This window comes from Pseudochaenichthys georgianus, chromosome 6, assembly GCF_902827115.2.
Source record: "Pseudochaenichthys georgianus chromosome 6, fPseGeo1.2, whole genome shotgun sequence".
Classification (NCBI taxonomy): domain Eukaryota; kingdom Metazoa; phylum Chordata; class Actinopteri; order Perciformes; family Channichthyidae; genus Pseudochaenichthys; species Pseudochaenichthys georgianus.
The window spans coordinates 34,162,696-34,182,327 of NC_047508.1; the positions used below are offsets into that span (position 1 = coordinate 34,162,696).

General features: G+C 42.1%; 1 protein-coding gene across 18 annotated transcripts in view; it reads left to right on the forward strand.

Annotated features, from left to right (window-relative positions):
• LOC117447720 (neuronal cell adhesion molecule-like) overlaps positions 1 to 19,632 on the forward strand; it is an 80,968-nt gene that overhangs the window by 46,800 nt on the left and 14,536 nt on the right. For 10 of the 18 annotated variants that reach the window (XM_034084566.2, XM_071203560.1, XM_071203558.1 and 7 more), the window contains exons 3-17: positions 8,070 to 8,245; positions 9,674 to 9,779; positions 10,661 to 10,854; positions 11,223 to 11,345; positions 12,037 to 12,207; positions 12,890 to 12,946; positions 14,054 to 14,165; positions 14,268 to 14,452; positions 14,642 to 14,776; positions 15,862 to 16,005; positions 16,110 to 16,221; positions 16,300 to 16,466; positions 17,508 to 17,655; positions 18,979 to 19,103; positions 19,428 to 19,457. In XM_034084566.2, the coding sequence (XP_033940457.1) occupies positions 8,161 to 8,245; positions 9,674 to 9,779; positions 10,661 to 10,854; positions 11,223 to 11,345; positions 12,037 to 12,207; positions 12,890 to 12,946; positions 14,054 to 14,165; positions 14,268 to 14,452; positions 14,642 to 14,776; positions 15,862 to 16,005; positions 16,110 to 16,221; positions 16,300 to 16,466; positions 17,508 to 17,655; positions 18,979 to 19,103; positions 19,428 to 19,457 (1,894 nt within the window). In that variant the 5' untranslated portion in view covers positions 8,070 to 8,160. Of the gene's footprint in view, positions 1 to 8,069; positions 8,246 to 8,914; positions 9,111 to 9,673; positions 9,780 to 10,660; positions 10,855 to 11,222; positions 11,346 to 12,036; positions 12,208 to 12,889; positions 12,947 to 14,053; positions 14,166 to 14,267; positions 14,453 to 14,641; positions 14,777 to 15,861; positions 16,006 to 16,109; positions 16,222 to 16,299; positions 16,467 to 17,507; positions 17,656 to 18,978; positions 19,104 to 19,427; positions 19,458 to 19,632 lie in introns of those variants that run through there. The other 8 variants (XM_034084569.2, XM_034084574.2, XM_034084582.2 and 5 more) reach the window with 4 other exon arrangements.

Consider the following 19,632-nt stretch of genomic DNA (forward strand, 5'->3'; position numbering starts at 1 on the left):
TGATCAGGCATTAGCTCCGCCTCCTCTTTTTTCTTTTTTTTCAAGCTAAGGACCCAAAATCTGCCTTTCTCTAACAGGGCTTCAAAACAGGGGTTTGAGCAGTATGAGGGATGGCTTCAGTGGGTGATCTGTTTGGTATTTTGAAAAAAAAACTTCACAGACATGTTTTATATAGGTATGGCCCTACAATATATTTGTCAAATATAGCATGATAGGTCCACTTTAAATCCTTAACAATAAATCCTAAAGATTCAGTGATCAACTGATTTATTTATCTTTCTGTAGCACCATTATGAGATTCACATGTTTTGTTTTCACATGGTTTTAGCATTATACCTGCTAAACTTTAACATGTTAGCACATTGATATTAGCATTTCATTGAAAGAACAGCATCTCAGTGCTGCTTGCATGGCTGAAGACTCTTGTGTCAGCCCATTTTAGATGTCAATGTATTCTTACTTTCCAATAACTCATATTTTTTTTTCTTTTATCTCTCTTACTTGAAAAGCCCCTGAGTCCCTTTTCACACTGTGGATGAATTCCAGTATGCTGTTTAGTCTGATCATGAGTCCCATACATGGCCTCAGGGAAGAGTAGATCGTACTCGATAATATCAGCCCTCCCTTCCTCCGTCCGTCCACCTGCTACGTCTCACTGGCAAATTACATGTTCTGGTAAAGTGCAGCGGCTAAGGGATTGTTCCAGCCCACAGTCAGTGTTCATGCTTTGTTGTCTGATGTTTGGCAGATTTTGCTAGACTGAACGGTACCAGACAAAGCTTGGACGGCTTTAAATGACTCATCGCTGTCTGCCAGCATGCCTGCATGTACTGTACTGTATCAGCACAATTCAAATTCCAGCAGAGGAGTGTTTATTATACAGTAGGGCTTTTCTAGAAAGGACTGGTTGCATTAACTGTTGACTCTGAGCAATCACACCTGGACACTGTTTCCCCAGCTGCAAAACATCACACCTGCCAGTTTTTGTGTGTCTTCTCTGAGGTGAACATTTCCTCCAGTTTCTGTCTCACACACTCTTTTTGTTGCACCCCTAAGCTCAGAGTAAACTCCACATATTGGCCCCACCGTGAGAGACCCTTCACTTGTGGAGTAAACCATCCGGTGCGGACATGGTGGCAAACTGAGATTCTAATCATACCTCTTTTGTTGAGCTCAGTGGAGGTTGAGACGTTTTGGGGGGCAGAGCAGATGCCAAGCGTACAGTTTCTCTCCAAGGTTACTTATGAGATGACAAATGGGTTCTTGGCCCCTTTGTCCTTTTTTACGTCTCTATATGTCTGTGTTTGATGAGAGGGTTGACAATCATCTCTTTGTCGGTAGGGAGATCTGAGAACAGGAGGTGATTGCCATGGATACAGAGTGCCCTTTTCAAGTGCGATTTTGAGTGGCTCTGCTAAAAGCTGTATAAAGTCTCCCTATATTTAGCTCAAACATATTTTCCTTTTGTAGCTTATGGATTGTATAACTATAATAACATTTGTCTCTCTTTCCACATATGCACCAGTGCTTTCGTCCACTGTCTCAAAGGATTTGCTTGTCTTCCCCCAAACAGAGTTGTATTATGTTGATTACTTTCGCAAAGCTGTTATGTTTCTGTAGCTAAAGTGTGTTTTGTGACGTTGTATGCCGAGGATTTTGAGAGTCCTTCTAGCTATTCAGGAAACCAGTCTGCATTGCATTCCTCCCACTCGCCTGCATTTGCTCATGATAATGAACTTCTGCTCAGCATATGAATGGCTTCACCCATAACACACTCATGTGGCAGGCCAAGTGTACTTAAGCTCGAATGTCTGACGTCCCACGCTGACCCATACTCTGTGAACACTCACAAACAAGGACAATGCAAATGGGAGTAAGGGAGTATGTATTCACATGCAACATAACATGAACCGGACTGCTCTGGGATACAAAAATATCCTCTTTTAAGGAGTAATTACAGTGCGGGGATCAGCTATCAAACAGAGGTCAAGTTCAGATCCACAGACTCTGCTGCATCCCCTTCTGATCTTATTTTAATGAACGCTTTTAAAAAGTGACTCCACTCGTTTAATTCTCCAGTAATGAGCTACTGTAGAAGTCCGGTGTCAAACAGGCACGTTGAGGACTTAGCTTTTGCCTCATGTTGCCATTACTACTTTATTAGCTAATCATTTATAGCTTTTTCTGCATTGTGAGGCTACGAAAAGATTAAAAGACCTCCAATTTGCCAGCAGCAATTATCCTAAGGAGATGGATAGGGCCTCATGCACCAATCCAATTCAAGAAGGCTCTCAAAGGGAGTGTGGGTATAATGTGAGGGCGTGACTCACCGACTACATGTCATATTTAGCTGGTCTTCAGCGATAAGATGAAAGCGAACCACCTTTCAGTTCCATTCAGGGCGAACACGCAGGGATTTCCTCCTTCACACTGCCGTCCCATCGAGTGGTGCTGCTTCCATCTGCATGCTAAAGAGGAGCGCCCTCTCAGAAGTGCCGGCTCCGGCAGTGATTAGCATTTGGGCAGAGGGGACAGAGAGCGAATCTCGGAGTGTTTTTGGCGTTTACACGGAGGAAGCTTAGTGAATGCCAATGTGCGGTGCTCTGTAAAAGGAGGAAGAACAAACAAATTGCCGGACGTGTTGCATTAGTAGCAGATGCCCATTAGCCTTAGGAGTGGTGGTAGAGTGATAGCTGGGGGAGAAGTTTTGTAAACAACATCTCTTTCAAGGTCTGCTTTAGAGATTCCATATTGCCTTCCCATCAAGTCAGTTTACAGAGACTGCGGCAAAATAAATACAGAAAAAGCTGAAATAAAATCCGACTCTTACTTCCTTACAAATGTGAAGCTTAAATACACCAGAGGCTACACTTCCCATCATGCAACCCTGATTGATTTTTCCTGCAAAAAGCCCACTCTTTTAACTCCAAAAAGTTTGTATGCGATATATAATTTGAATATTTGTAGCCTCCAGTCAAAAACAATGTTTAGTTTATAATCCTGTTTTTAAAACGGTGGAGTGCCCTTTAACACATGATAGGGGCAAGCTTATTTTTAGGAATAACAAATAAAGTGATTTGGATGTCCATGTCACAGAGACATCCAGCTAGACAGAAACGAGAAGGACATACTGACAGTGTAAAGGTCCTCACTTTATTGTCAGCCATTGTACAGTGCGGATGAAAGGGCTGCGGCGTGTTTTTGAGCTGTGGGGTCTCCCTGAACAGCAGGACCCCAATTCATATGTAAACCACACCAATTATTTGCATACGGTGCCCCAATTATAAAAGCTAATGAGAAGATTATGGGAAAAGCACGTTGTTGCCGACCTTTGGAATTTCCATTGTGATCCTGTAGCTGCAGATACGAGGCCTGTGAGAGGCATTAGTAAAAGCCACTGAACATCCAAGCTCATACATCATGGATATAATTCATATCAGTGCTTCGCTGTGAAACCTCATGGAAGCACAGCAATTAAAGACAGTAAAACGTTATTTAAGCTTTTGTTTAAAAGGATTTACACAGGACTATTTTACAGAGTGAGAACTTCATATTCTAATCCAACACGGTTGTGACTTTCCAAACAGTTTGTAAGTAAATGAAAGACCGTCACATCACAATATATTTTACATTAGGTCCTTCCAAGCGACCTCCTACTCCCCCATAGATGCTTAATGGCACAAAGCAATCGGCGCACATATCTTGACTGGGCGTGAAAACCATGCAGTGACATCTTGAGCTGCAGCCGGAGCACCAGTCCGCCTCAGAAAAATAAACTATTCCAACCGTATCCGTTTTCTCATCACCACCTTCCTGAGTGCGGAGCCATTCTCATCATTATCCCCCCGCATTCAGCCGTCTGTAGGGGATCCCTGCTGCTCCATTAAGGCCATACCGAGCCTCACAAACCCCTGATTGCATGAGCCATCGTCAATAGCGCTGATTATAGGAGTTAATGAGGGTGCTTGGCATGAGAGGATGGCTTTTCTTTCATCATGGATGTTAAAAGGTTACAGTACTGATGCAACACAGCTGATTCTGTCAGTGTTGCAATATTACATCACTATTGTTCGGCACAGACAATGACAATATCTTCGCAAGTGGTTAGCAAAAAGCATATGGAGTACTATTAGCTGTTGCTGTAAGGGAAATTCAATTGGGTGTTTTTCCCCCGTTGACTGCTTTTCATTCAAACTGTGGTGTGCTTGGATTCTCAGAGCTCGTGCCCCTGTCAGCTCCATCTGTGTGCTCAGACAAGTCCTGACCCTCACGTTCTGCAGCCAGCTTGCATGAATATGTCTTTGCCTATGTGTGTGTGTGAGTCGCTGTAATGTGCTACGTGTCTGACATGTGCACAAAACCAATTAGTTTTGGGATGGCGAAGTAGCTGGCCATGGGAAAATGACAATGGAGTAATTGAAGAGGCTTGCTGAATGAGAGGCCAGACAGCTCAATGCAGCTTTTACAAGTGCCGAGTGTTTTCACCACGGACAAAACGAACAGAGAGGAAAGCAAATCCTGAAACGAAGGTGGTCTTCTGTAATTGTAGACAGTAATTAACATTATTTCCTTTAATCTTGCTGACATTGATTTGTATTCAAGAAATACAACTAGTTAGGTTGTGCAGTGGCATTTAAAGGTCTCTAACAGTGGTTTTACATGATTTAGCTTATTGCATACAAATCAAATTGACCTTACACAGCTTACCCTTTTGCAAACCATGCTGTTGTGTCCCAGGATTTTCAACCATTTCAGGCACCATTAACTTGCACCATCGGACGGCAGTTAGCAACTAGCTGGTAAACATAATGGTGAAACCTTATTAAACGCATGATATTAGTGTTGAGGCTCACCTTGTAGAGCGGCACCTCATATACTACGGCTGATTCCTCACAGCTGCACCCTCTCTCTTCAACTTTACGCTAATCGTTATCTTTGCTATCCAATAAAGGCAAACCCCCTTTCTCAAATATTTTAATAACAGTGTGCAAGCATTTCAAAATGTCAACTTAAGAGGTGATCTAGCTAAATGATCGGCCAAAAAGGTAGATAATGCTGTTTTGAAGCACCGGTTTGGTTGTTCAAATTCTCATTAAGCAGTCTGGCAGCTGTCGTCATGAAGTAGTGCCTTTTAATAACTACCGTATTGAGTTTTAAAGTGACACAGTGTATCAGTTTATCATCATCTTGGCCTCATCTATGTTATATATTTAAGATATCTGGCTGGAAGTGTCCTTTCCAACTTGCCATGTTTCTTTCTAAGAGACCCTTTTCTGTTCGATTTTATCAGCAGCCGGATCGCTTTTGGCACAGCACTCCTGGGTTTTATCTCGCCCTCAGCAGTCTGCACGGAAGTGAGCATTATTGACTTTGGCTTTTCCAGTCCCGTCGGCACAGGATTCATCGGAAAGTTTAATAATAGTGATGGATATTTTTTCTGATTGCATGTCCACTCGAAGAATTGCATATTGAAATGAGAAGTGGGTTTTGAACTGGAGCTTCTTCTTTAAGATGCAAGGCTTCTCTTGATTTAGCTCACAGTACTGTCATTATTGCAGGCTTCTGCTTCTCTCTACATTGGTAAAGGGAATGTTTTAAATGAATGAAATAAATACCCCACTACTTATTTTACATAGGGTCATATCTGGTTGTTTTTAATCATTTGTTTCCTCAGTGTTCAGGCAGGAATTCAGTAGTTTGCTTGGTCTCACATCTTAAGAGCCCCAATTGAGTTTCCACTGTCGCCCTACTGTGAGAGGGATGTTGGTCCCCGTATCACTGCAGCTCACAGGGATAATTATAGCACACGTACACACACATGAATATTATAGTCACACACATTCAGTTTGCACACAGAGGCACACACATGCTGACCGGCTTGAACTGAGCTGCTACACCTCATTAAATTGGGAAATGAATCCTGGATGAAGTCCTGGCTCCTTTCCAGATAAGAATCACCAGACTCCCAGGGATCCACCATAAAATGGATAATTAACACATTTAGTCTCTTGCTGTCGCAGAGTGTCCTTTCTCTTCACTTGTCTGTGACTGCTCTGCGAAGCTCAGACTCTATTATATATTTTGGTTTACAAATCATAGTGGTCTTAACAACTTTTAACATTCAGACCAGTTTAATTCTTCACCGTCTTCTATATATGAAATGTAGCTTTCACAGTACAGAAATTATATTTAAAACAAGATCCACCAACACAAGTCTGTTACTGTGTTCCCAGGCAATTTAGAGAAGGCAATCAATACAATTTAATTGGCACTGAGAAGTCATTGCAACCCAATACCTTACTAATCTCCACAAGTAGATCTTTTCATTAATGACATCTGATTGTAAATTCCTAGCACATTTGTAAGCTGAAAATAAACATTGATGACAGAAATGATCACCAGGTTTTCCGCTCAGTGCCGATGCAGCGCCCCCTCCTGCAGCCCCTGTGGATCTTTTTATGTCAAAGCCAGTTCTGCCTGATGTGTACATGGCAGAATGATTGGCTGCCCTAAGCAAAAAATACAGGCCCTCCCGAGGGAGGTGTAGTGGAAGCCGGGGGCAGCGGACGTTAGCCTTGGTCTCCTCCCATGCCACCAGACTCTGAATCATGACTGTAGGGCAGCGCTAACAAATACACCAGATCCCCGAGGAGGCGCAGGCCGGAGTCTGCCTGCCTCACCTCTGGTCCCAGACTCCGCTCCCCCCCCTCACCCCACACCCAGAGGCAGGAGAGCAGCTCACATCTGCAGCTCCATCTTTTATGCGCTCAATTTGATTCTTGTATGCATTAACGGGTAATGATATCCCACTTTCGATAGTGTGGTTTTCCTATAATGCAGCAAATTAATCTGCCTGAGCTCTAAATTAAGCTGTGACGTTTTAATATGGTGCCAGCGGAGGCCTTGGGTAAGACAGGCTGGAGAGCAAGATCAAGACAGGTCAGGCTGCAGTTGTTAAAAGATAGAAAACGACTCTCCTAACTTCTGTTTCCTATTTTCTTTTTCACTCATAATTTGCATACTAGCTGCGCTCACATTCATGGGAAATTAATGAATTAAACTGCTCACTCCTTTCTGACAGTGTTGAATTATGCAGATGAATATGAATTAAATTAAGCAGTCATAATTATTAATCTCTGAAGCTTCGGTCGCTCTGGTTTTAATGACCCTTGCAGCGATTATTTCAACATTTGCATTAAGATAAAATTCCTTTTGAGCTTTTTTTCCGAAACAGAATTGCTTCTGGTTGGATGAAGGTGCGGCATAACACTGAGCTGCCTAGCAACACCAAGAGGCAGATTTCAAACCTGTTACAGTATGTTCAATACATTTCCGTTTCCAGTCTATTCACAGCCTGTTAACAATAGTGTTGTGTTGGAGGATAATTAGATGTTGTCGTGTAACAAAGGAAATAGCATACCCTCATTTAATTAACAATTATTCAATGACCAATTAGCCTTTCAACAGTTTGTTAGAACCTGTGAACATGTCACCTCTTGAACTTAAGCATCCTGATGAACTTCTACCATCTGTCCCCCCCATTGAATTAAGATCTGCCCAATCACACATGATTTCCCCACTACAACGGTCCCATGACAGAATGATGGTTCTGAAATCTGACCTCATTTTGCTGCGGGTCAGTCAGTCAATCAAACTGATAAAGCTGAGAGTGAAATGGAAAGTAAAGTGTCCCCGTGTCTTGTCCCTTGGCTGATGTGATCGATATGGCAGAGAGGCCTAAGGCATCATGGCCACAGCGGTGATAGCCGGGCAAAGTGAGCCCATGTGGGCCATGTCGGTCCGTATCGGAGTGCACTAGATCAAAAAAGATAGCTTCCAGCAAACTGCACTGCATGGCAACTAACATTGATCTGTGGCCAGAGCTGAACAGTACGTGTTGTTCTCTCCCCTTTCTGCCTCTCTCTCATCTGATGAACACAACGGAATAAACTCGCTTCTATGATTGATAGCCGCAGTAACCGGATGTGCCATTCAACTCAGTAATCTCTGTTCCCGGCTCTATCCTCTTATCTCTGACGCTCTCTCTTTCTTTCTTTCTCTCCCTGCAGTTGTGGATGTGCACGTGTCCTCACACAGTGTGACTGAGCAGAGGGGCGGGGCGTCGCTGTATTTGGGGGCAGACCTTCACATCACACACAGATGATGGAGAGGAGGAGGATGGACGCGGCGCTGCTGGTGCTGTTCCTGGTGCAGCTCACCACTGCGCTGGAGGTCCCACTAGACCGTAAGTCTACACAACGTATTTGCATCCAAGTTTAAAATGTTTAAAGTTTAAAATCTATTGGAAAAAGTGTTATTTGCAGTTTCTGAGATTGTCATTTTATTCATCATATGAATTTTGTTATATTTAATAAATGAATGTTTGGACTGTCATTGAAGAAAAACAAGCAATTTTCAAAGTTGTACTGTAACTTTGTCCGTTCTGATTCATTAATCTTCTGACAAGCTAGCTGTTTTCCCCTGTTTCCAGTCATTGTGCTAAGCTAACTAGCTGTCTCTCTCTGGTGTCATAATAACCATACAAACAGGGTGCCAAGAATGGTACAACGCTTCTAATTTAAGTCTTGATAAAATAGCTAATACAGTACAAGTATTTCCCAAAATGTTGAGATATTCCTCCTTGAAAAAAGGAAATAGATTAATTTAAACTTAAAATAATTGTTAGTGTTTTTATCAAAATTAGAATTAGTTTGATTCCCCCTTTTTTTTTAATACTTTTAGATCAAAGCAGCTCAATAGTTGGAAATGCCTTCATCTGTCCGTAACTGTGTGTTAGTGATTCGTTAAGGCCTGCATCAAAAATGTTTTTTTAGATTAATCTGTATTTATCCTACCTTCTGACTGATGTGAAACAGGAACCAGTCTCAGATGGACTTGTAGCCCCGCAGCCTGATGTCATGGCGGTACTTTAGATCTTGTACACAATGCTTGGCTGGAGCTGTTTACCAATGGAGGCCTTGTTTAAACCGTGTCTGATGCCAAAATAATGCAAACATATATTTTTCACCACTAACGTCTGGTTCTCTTTACTGTCATGATGTGTCCTTTTTGTTTGCTGATTCTGGATAACACTAAAGTTCTGGAAGGATGTAAGTCTCAAACGAGTGTGAATTCACTGCAGAGGTTGTGCTAGCAGTTTTTTTGTTGTGCATTGAAGGTTTTATTTGATCTTTTGTTATATTTGTGTATTATGTGTTTTTTTAAGTTTATAAGATGCTGAGTGTGATTTGCAGTGGACTTTTATACATTGCATGCATTGATGTATTTTGTTTTCTTGTTTGCTGTTATTGTTTCTCTGTCTTTCTGCAGTGGTAGAGTATTTTCCATAGAGCATTATTGCAAAGCGCATGACTTGTTGTTTCATTTGTTTTGTCATAGTCCATTAGTTATTTCCCAGCACTGACGGGAATACATTAAGCATTGGATCATTACAATAAAGGGAAATGTGCCTGAGCGTGCTGCATGCTCTTTTTTGCTGCTGCACGTTATGAGAGTCTTTTGTGTCAGCAAACAGCAAACAGCCGTCCGGTTTGATTCAGTGTGGTACGTCTGCATGTGATTGGTAATGACTGTGTGTGGTCAATACAGAAAGAGGCTTAGTTATGCAATAACGGTCATGATTAAATATCACCCTCTTTCTGATCACTTTCAGTGCCGCAGCCACCGACCATAACTCACCAATCCCCCAAGGATTACATCATTGACCCACGAGAGAACATTATAATCCACTGCGAGGCCAAGGGGAAGCCTCACCCCAGGTAGGAATCTGTGAAGTGTGATTTTGCATTCACTATGCTGATACAGAGAGAGATATTCCAGGTTTGGAATCCGCCACCATCTGTTAAACGCCTCAGCTGACAGCCAGTTTCCAGAAAAGTCAATCTAAAACATAATGAGTAAAGTTCCTGTTTATTCAAGCTATAAATAAAAAAAGGTATTTTATTCATGCAGATGCCACACTCTACTGAGACAGATTGCTGCTAAAGCTTTTGAATGTTCTGCTCCAAATTATGCCATCCTCTTCCCTCTATCTATCTCAGTGTAGCACCTAATTAATTTGAATGCACACACAAACACACACACATACACACGCACACGCACACACACACACACACACACACACACACACACACACACACACTCACACTCACACTCACACTCACACTCTCTCACACACATATATGATGACCAATACTGAACAAAATACATTCTCAGCCCTGGACCTTTACTTTACCTTATATGACCTTAACACTTAAATCAAGTCTTCCTTCAAACATCCTTTTGAAAAAGTGAAATGCAGGTAAAGAATTTGAATCTCTTGAGTAGTGTTTCAAATATTTTTCTTTTACATTAAATCAAAGTTAAAGTAAAACAAGAAAATCTGTTAATCTGTGCGGTTTGATCCTCAGATTTGATTGGCTTCAAACGTTGCTAAACTGTGATTGGTGCACAGAAATATGACATCTCCTTTCTGTCACCGAACCCTGCTACGTGTTTTCACAATAATGTTGTAATTAAACACACGTAATAAATGTTAAAGCTACTTACAATACTACAATACAGCATGGTGTCTGTATTCTTCACCAGATTATCATAGCAATGTTTTGTTAACGTTTTAATGTACGTTTACCCCCTTTAGTTTCTCCTGGACCAGAAATGGGAGCCACTTTGACATTGACGAGGACCCCAACGTCACCATGAAGCCCCACTCTGGGACGATGGTGGTGGACATCAGCAGAGCGAAGGCCGAAAATTACGAGTCTGTGTACCAGTGCACGTCGAGGAACAAACACGGGACTGCTGTTTCCAACAACATAGTCGTACAACAGTCCAGTAAGTGCAGGGATACAAGTCTATTATTTCTATCATTTCATTTTTCTTCCACTTTCTTAACGTCATAAATATCTCATATCATTCTTTTTTCTTTTTCAAACACTTAAGTTTCATTTTCCTTCTTAAGAGAACTCCTGACAGGTAAAGGTTGCATGTAGAAAGCAGCACGTTACTCTGAGGGATGTAGCAGTAGATGGAGCGAATTATCCTCTGTGTTTCTCCTCTTGTGTTTGGTTATTCAGTCAGCCATCATCCTTCTCATCCTGCCTCGTCACCTCTGTCATCCTGTCGGCAACAGTCCATTAGCAACCCATATTTACTGTCATTTACAAGACTCCTCTTCCACTGACGCGTGTGTCCTTCTCCAGGGTCCCCCTTGTGGTCGAAGGAGAAGCTCAAGGCGATGGTCGTTCAGGAGGGCGTGTCCATGGTGCTGCCGTGTCGCCCCCCCGCTGGCCTGCCCCCTCCCATCATATTCTGGATGGACAATAGTAAGTGCTTTAGTGATAAGATAAGAGGGAGATAGGGTTTTAGCTTCATACATGAAGACATTATAACACACTGTTGCTGAAATGTCTGATAAATATGTCCTTGTAGCAAAATTGTGTCTGATCCCAACAAATCCTCAATAGTGTTTCTTAGCATTAACAGCCTGTATTTGGCTTTTATCATTATCATGCCTCTTTCACTTACATTCTTAAGACATATTAATTTGAACAACTGTGACCGTCACTTGCCCTGTTTGTGGCAGGGAATTAAGGGCTTTTGAGAAATGTGGTCTAAAATTTGAGAAGAGTATTTAATTAGAGGCCATTAGTCGTCTCATCCTTGGTGCTGTTTATTTAATGCCATCCCACTTAGTATCACCCTCAATTAGTTCATGATTACTTGAATCGTTAATTGTGTTAAAATGTAACTGGTTAGTTTAATGTGATTCAATTTAATGTTCAGATAATGGATAGAACTTCTGTTGAGGTCAAGAATAAATATTATAAGTTTTATCTAAATGTGTCATATTGATGTATGCAGTCAGGAGAGACTATTTCTTGGGTAGAAACACATTCCATGAAAACTTTAAGAATATACAAATAACATTTGATCCAGAATTTGACCTTATAAACTTAATAACATTTGTTGAAATTGTGGTATGCTTGTAAATATTGAATGTGCTGTACATTTCAGACTTCCAGAAGCTGCCTCAGAGCAGCAGGGTGTCCCAGTCCCTGAACGGAGACCTTTACTTCTCTAATGTACTCCGAGAGGATTCCCGGAACGACTACATCTGCTACGCCCGCTTCCCGTACACACAAACCATCCAGCAGAAACAACCCATCTCCGTCAAGGTCCTCAACAGTAAGTGTGTGTGTGTGTGTGTGTGTGTGTGTGTGTGTGTGTGTGTGTGTGTGTGTGTGTGTGTGTGTGTGTGTGTGTGTGTGTGTGTGTGTGTGTGTGTGTGTGTGTGTGTGTGTGTGTGTGTGTGTGTGTGTGTGTGTGTGTGTGTGTGTGTGTGTGTGTGTGTCTGTCTGAGAGAAGGAGAAACCAAGATCAAGGAAGTCAAATGTAGGCGTAATGAACTAGCATGACGGAGACGCTGGAGGACGAGTGTGTGTTATGTGTCCGCATGAGGCAGTTCATTCACAGTAGTATGTGCTTGTATGACTGTGTAGGAGGGAAGCAACATTTCCTATCTCTGAGACCATCCTAGGAGGCGCCTGCGCTCGTCATCCCACTGAAAAGACATATTGTCAGAGCTCTCATGGCTCCCAGCGCTATCTGCGAGGCAGCCGTTCATTTTATTACTTCTGTGAGACGTTCTGAATACGCACTCTCCACCAGCAACAAAGACTGCTCTCATTCACGGAGCGTTCTGCTGTTGACATGATGGCACACTGTTCCCACAAGCATCTTATTGTCATATTTGAGTCAATTTTTGTTTTTAATTCTGAACACTCATGTTTATTTGTTTTTATTTTCTCCATATGCCTGATGATTTCAACTTTGTTTCAACGTGTGTGATTTTTCTGTTGTGTTACAGTGGATGCAATCAATGACACAATGGCAGCTTTTTACAATGAAACTGATTTATTTAGTGGTGAGTTTTGGCATCCTCTGGTGTCTACCCCCCAATCTCCAAACTCTAGCTTATACCCACTAACACTAACCCTTCCACCCAACAACCCAAAGCTTTTCACTATCTCACGGGTTCATTCAGAGCTGGGATCTGGCACCCTCTAGTGTTTACCCCCCAACATAGAGCTCTAAACTGTAGCTGAATCCTAACCCCTAAATCCAATCTCTTTCCTGCTGCCACTCCTGCTCTATCCAATCAAAAACCTTTTATTACCTAATCACTTCCTCCTGTGAACGGCTTAAACCAGTACTGCATGATAACTCCAGTAGAGACTGAACTAATTAATTAACTGAAATTAATTTTTTTAAGCTTTGAAAACTACTTTTACTATAGAAGAAATCAAATGTATGTTAAGAACTGTTATCATATACGAGATAAACAACTTGCTCCTAAAATATAGATATTTTAAAAGGTCTTTCTAGTTGCATTTCCTCCATTTTCCTGTCAAACAGCCAGCTGCGATCTTCATTTTCAAAATCCCTCTTCCCCGCTGCTCCTCCAGTACTTAATCTCTGTCACCCATATTTCCATCTCACTTCATTTTTCATTTCTCAAAAGCTCATTTGTTTTTATCCTTGTCTCAAGATTACAACACCTGTCCAATCAGAAACGGGGAAGCAGTTTCTCAATGAATTGCTCACAAGCCAGTTTGTTAATGTGTTCTCAATATCACTATCATAAACATAAATAACGATTATTGTATTATTATTTTATGACAAGCATTTTACTTATCTACTAATTCACTAGCAAAAAACAGATGCTTATGTATTACATTCTCAATCCTATATTATATTCATTATTTTATCCCAAGAGGGCAATTAATTGTCTCTAAATACATACAGAATGAATAGCCATAAAACACAACATGGAAATAAGATTTACATCTACTCATAAATCTAATCATAAAATATGAGAATGTGGTCTGTAAAAGTGGTTTAGCCCTCATGCAGAACAGACTCACTAAAGAAGGGAGAGAGAGCAGAGAAGAAAGGACTGGGAATGTGAAGTGCCTGTAGAGGAGATGGTAATATTTTCTTCTCCGTGAATCTGTTCTGTGCGTAACTATAGAAGAGCCAGCCGATGAGAGGAAGCCAACCTTCCTCATCCCATCTGGCCCCTCCAGCTCCAAGATGGTGCTGAGAGGACAGGTGTTGGAGATGGAGTGCATTGCCGAAGGACTGTAAGTGAAAGAATCTGCCATTACTTCAGCCCCGAAAAGCCTCAAGTGCCCACCTGCTCGAGTGTCATCAACACTCTTTGTCTTCTCTCTCATTGAATTCAGGCCCACCCCCGAAGTCTCCTGGATCAAAGTGAGCGGCGATCTCCCAGCAAAGCGCACGTTTTTCCTCCACTACCAGAAAACCCTTCGCATTGTGAACGTGTCAGAATCGGACGCCGGAGAATACCGCTGCACCGCCAGGAACCGTCTGGGCTCGGTGCACCACACCATCAAAGTCAATGTCAAAGGTGTGTCTCTGATGGAGCGCACAGTTTCCCATCAGGCCATTCGTTCTCCATGTGGCGACACAGTCAATCCTTCTTCCTGTCTCCTCATTCTCCCTCCATCTCATAATTGATTTATGCACAGATGCCAACAGGGCAGTGAGTTCAGTGATTCATTGTCCAGCCTTCTGCTTCGCTCCATTCTATTTTCAGCCGCTCCATATTGGATCAGCGGCGCCCCGAGGAACCTGGTCCTCGCTCCGGGAGAGAGCGGCGTGCTGACCTGCAGAGCCAGCGGCACGCCCAAGCCCTTGGTCACCTGGGCCATGAACGGCATCCCCATCGAGAGTGAGTGCAACCTGTTCCTCTGACTGAAGATGCCGTATTATGGCTTTTCAGTTTCAATCTCAATCTTTATTTATACAGCACATTTAAAACAACCTCAGTTGACCAAAGTGCTGTGCAGGCAATAAATACAATATAAATAAATAAATAACACAATGGGAGTAAAATAATAAAACAATAATTAAAATGATAAGAAGCACAATCTAGAAACATATAAAAACACACAAGTTTCAATTTGATATAAGCTGATAATTGTTTAAATAATTCCTTTTTATTGAAGATTTGTGAATAATTGATACGGTGTAGATTTCTCTTACCTATGGTGGAGTTTGAGACTGATATCAAAACAAGACTTTTTTTGATACACCACACTTGTGAATATTAACGTGTTTTTCTCCGATTCAGTGAGTTATAAATGTGTTTTTCTTCTGCCCCATTTTTATATTCCCCAAAATAAACAAAACTGAATTGCATCAGTGTTTCAATTTGGTAGTAAATGAAAAGTTGAGCATTTTTTTGGAGAACCTTAAGATAGCTGGGCAACTAGGGGAGACAACAGGAAGTAACTACACCTAGCCAAAATACAATCCTGCACATTATCCCCTGTAAAACCACAACTTGACCATTTTACACTTTGCTTTTTGTACAGGTTAACAAGAAAGATACGTCTTAATGAATGTGCTGTTGGGAGATTCTGTTGTCCTATGTGTTATCCCCCCACGTTTCCAGTCTTCATGCTGCTGCTGGTTGTTGCATCATATTTGGTGCAGAAACATAAATATTCTCTCCCTACTTACAGTGCATTTTGATTTCTCCAAAATTAATCAACTGTTACTTTAACACAGAGCAGCAATGGACAAACTGACCAATTACAATTTCATTTTTTAAATAATCTATGCTACGGTAACATTTTAGTTGCCACTCAAAAAGTGTGATATCCAGACCTTTATGTTGGATACGTAAATGTTTAAAATCTTAAGTTACAGTATCTGTTTAGCAACAAAGACTCTCAAAAGGTCCGTTGAGCATGTTGGTGTCACTCAGAAAACAGAGAGTTGCCTCGGTAACCCCTGTTCTCCCACGAACAGATTCCCCTAAGGATCTCAGCAGAAAGGTGGAGGACGACACCATCATCTTCACCGATGTGCAGACGGGATCCAGCGCCGTCTTCCAGTGCAATGTCTCCAACGACTACGGCTACCTCCTGTCCAACGCCTTTGTCAATGTGCTCTGTAAGTTCATTACACAAGCTCCATTTGTGGTGGAGTGCCGTTTCCATTTCCATTGATTTGCGTAGTGTCATAACGCGCCAATAATCGCTGCTGCCTCATTGCAGCGGAGACGCCCAGAGTGCTGACACCATCCAACAAAGTCTACCAGGTCATCAAAAATCACCCGGCCCTGATAGACTGCGCTTCCTTTGGGTCACCCATCCCTAAAATTACATGGTGAGTTAAGGATCTTTTAACAGAGGAAAGTGTTTTGTGTTTATTCAAAAGCTTAAAGCGGCTTCCTCTCTGTTTAAGGTTCAAAGACAGTCGCGCCAGCACCCTGGATGGAGACCCCTACATCGTGCATGACAACGGGACTTTGGAGATTCACGTAGCTCAGGCCAGGAACAGTGGCAAATACACCTGCGTAGCCAGAAACACCCTCGGTAACTACGAGAATCACGTCTACCTGGAGGTCAAAGGTGAGTGTTTCTGCACTAATGGTGTGATGCTGACAATTGAGCAGCCCAACCAAGCAAGGGGGCAGAGGCAGAGAGTTCAAATATAACCCGGTGTGGGCATGTATTCCTCATGGGCACGTGATTCACAGCCTCAATGTGACTGTCCTCCCTGAACACAGTCAGCAGCCACAAGGATCTCACACACACTAACAAGAAACACAGCACCTAAATACACACAGACTAATCAAACCAACAAGACACAGGTGAGGGGGAGGAGACAACACAGGGCACCAGGTGAACACAATCAGCAGCAACAGACAAAACGGGAGGGGGAACACTTTTCACACACAAACAGGAAACAGAGGCAGACAAACTAAAACACAGACAGATCGCGACAAACGGATGCACAAATGACATACACTTCGCCACCAACGAAGCTATACAATCCGTAACGGAGGCCGAGGTCTATGGCCCCAAAGATCACCTCCGTTTCAAATGGTAATAATATTATCAGCCAGGGAGTGCGTGAAACTAGTTGACAACTCGCATAGCGCTATTACAGAGGGATGTGTGTGATAAAAGCTTGTGCAATTCTATTTTGATTTTTTTTTTAAATGTCTGGTAAAGCAGAGCTTCACAGTAGAACCAAGACTAAAAAAGGAAAATAGTCACCTACTGTATCAATATATCTAATTTGTTGACACATTTGATGTTAAGTCTTTATGACAGCAGATATGACAGAATGAGTCTTCAGGTTACAGCTACCTAAAAGTAATTGCCTCTCTCTTGATGTTATTTTATTTTGATCACAAAACCAACAATCTCATGAGATACCGTTGTTGTTGTTGTTGTTGTTGCCTTTACTGTAATTGGCACGTTTTAGTATCCTCAATAAAAAAGTATGTTGTTAAAAAATAACAGTATCAACCCGAACACTAACCTTTGAATTCAAGCCTTATTCAAAACGGATCATATATATATGTTTGTTTCTCTGTTGAGGCTTAATGTTTCAAATGATTGATTTTAGTTCTTTAAAACTGAAGCTTCCCCTCCTCCCATCAGAGCCCACCCGGATCCTGAAGCAGCCGGAGTACAAAGTGGTCCAGAGAGGCAGGTCGGTGGTGTTTGAGTGTAAGGTGAAACACGACCCCTCGCTCATCCCCACCATGACCTGGCTCAAAGACGACGGAGAGCTGCCCGACGACGAAAGGTCAGAGCTGTCTCCTTTTTTAAGAGCGCTAACACTTGTTTACTGTCTGTCTACATTACTTATGATGGATCCAGCAAAACACTTCAGAATCAGAAATCAGTATCACAAATACAAAGCTAGTAGCAAGCTAAGTTAACATTACATAGCTGATGCTGAGCTAAACATGTTTGCTAACCGTCCATGCGTTAATGTGACTGACCTCTCCGGGTGAGTTTTCAAGTGCCTGATGAAATTCGACGTTGTTGCGCCAGCATCCTTGATTTTGATATTGCAGACTTTGCAGTGTGCGCTCCTTTTGTTGGTGCCGCCGGCGTTTTGTTCGAAGTTTTTGTAGTTGAACCTAATTACAAGCGGTACAACCGCAGGTCATGGATGTATAATAAGCCGCAGATGTGCCGCCGGTCGCTATTGTGTTACTACGAGGTAGTAACAGAGGCGCGCACGTCTGCGTAATGAGCCCGGCTAAAATAACTGGATGGCCTACCTGCCTGTCAGCCTTCCATCTGGGCACAAATTTATCTCGTGCCCTCATTGGTCATGTGCGCGTTCGTGTGTGTTGGAGGAGGCGGGCTCTATAAGGAAGTAGCAGCCTCTAGCAGATTATCTCCGGTTGTGTATTTTCAAATTCTAGCGATCTCGAGCCGGTTTCTCTCAAATTTACCTACCCCACCTTTAATACGCCAAAAATAGAAAACACAATGATTGTTCACGAGTCCCAACACACGAGTCCAAGTCGAGTCTGAAGTCTTTTGGTCACGAGTCCAAGTCAAGTCTGAAGTCTCTGTGTGTGCGACTTAAGTGCGACTCGAGTCCGAGTCGCAGACTCGAGTCCCCATCTCTGTTGTCATGTCATAGCTGAGCGTAGTTGTTGGTGATGTAAATCCTAAATTCCAGGTTTCTCCTACAGTGAAAAAAGAAGTGGAAATGGAAGTGACACAATAGTAGAATTTAAATAATAAAATGCAAGAATGAGTAAACTAGATACATGTATAATATGATTAAACTAAATTTAACATTATAAATACAGAGTGGAATACATACTGCTTATTGTAATTAAATATAAATATGTTAACTCTAAACAAATACATGTGCCATAAATAAGACATTTTACAGAGCTCGGGAATTTAACAATCTTATATTTATTAAATAAAATATAAATCTTATAGATCACTGGTATATATATATATATATATATATATATATATATATATCAGTGTATTGGTCTGTTTCTTTACTAATGTAATCAAGTCTCTTGGATGCTTATTCTCGTAGACTACTTGACATTGTTGATCTCAACTCTCTGTATGAATGGTTTGTCTCCAGATTAATCGTGGACTCAGATAGCCTCGCCATCAGTGATGTGACGGAGAACGATGCGGGGGTGTACACCTGCATCATGAACACCACTCTGGATCACGATTCAGCCAGCGCTGAGCTCACTGTTGTCGGTATGTTCAGCTTTGCAAACAAACTCACAAATTATTCAAGTGTAAAACTCTCTCCGTTTCAGCTCTTCCCAGAAAAGTGAATCCGTTCAATAACTGTGCACAACAGATTGCCTTTCAGCGCTTCAAGAGTACTTACCCGAGAGGGCCGGGGCGGGCCGGGGCGGGCCGGGGAGGGCCGGGGAGGGCCGGGGCGGATTTAGCCAGCTATTGTGTCAGCAGCATGAATATTTGATTGTGGCCTTCTTAGCGAGACAGATCATCTTCTTTGCTTTCTTATGGCTGACTGACCACTAAACTCTTTCACTCCTGCCCTCCTCCTGGCAGAGGCCACGCCAACACCAGCGGTTGTTTACGGTAAACCTGCAGCACACCTGAGCATCCTTCAGGCTCAGCTGACGTGGACCTGCGTTGTTTGTTGGATGTTTTAGTAAAGTGGCGCATGCTGTTGCCCGAATATTTTATTTTGTATTTGCATTTGGATTTATTTTTCATTATGATTTAGCAGCATTTATTCATTGGTTTTAACGTG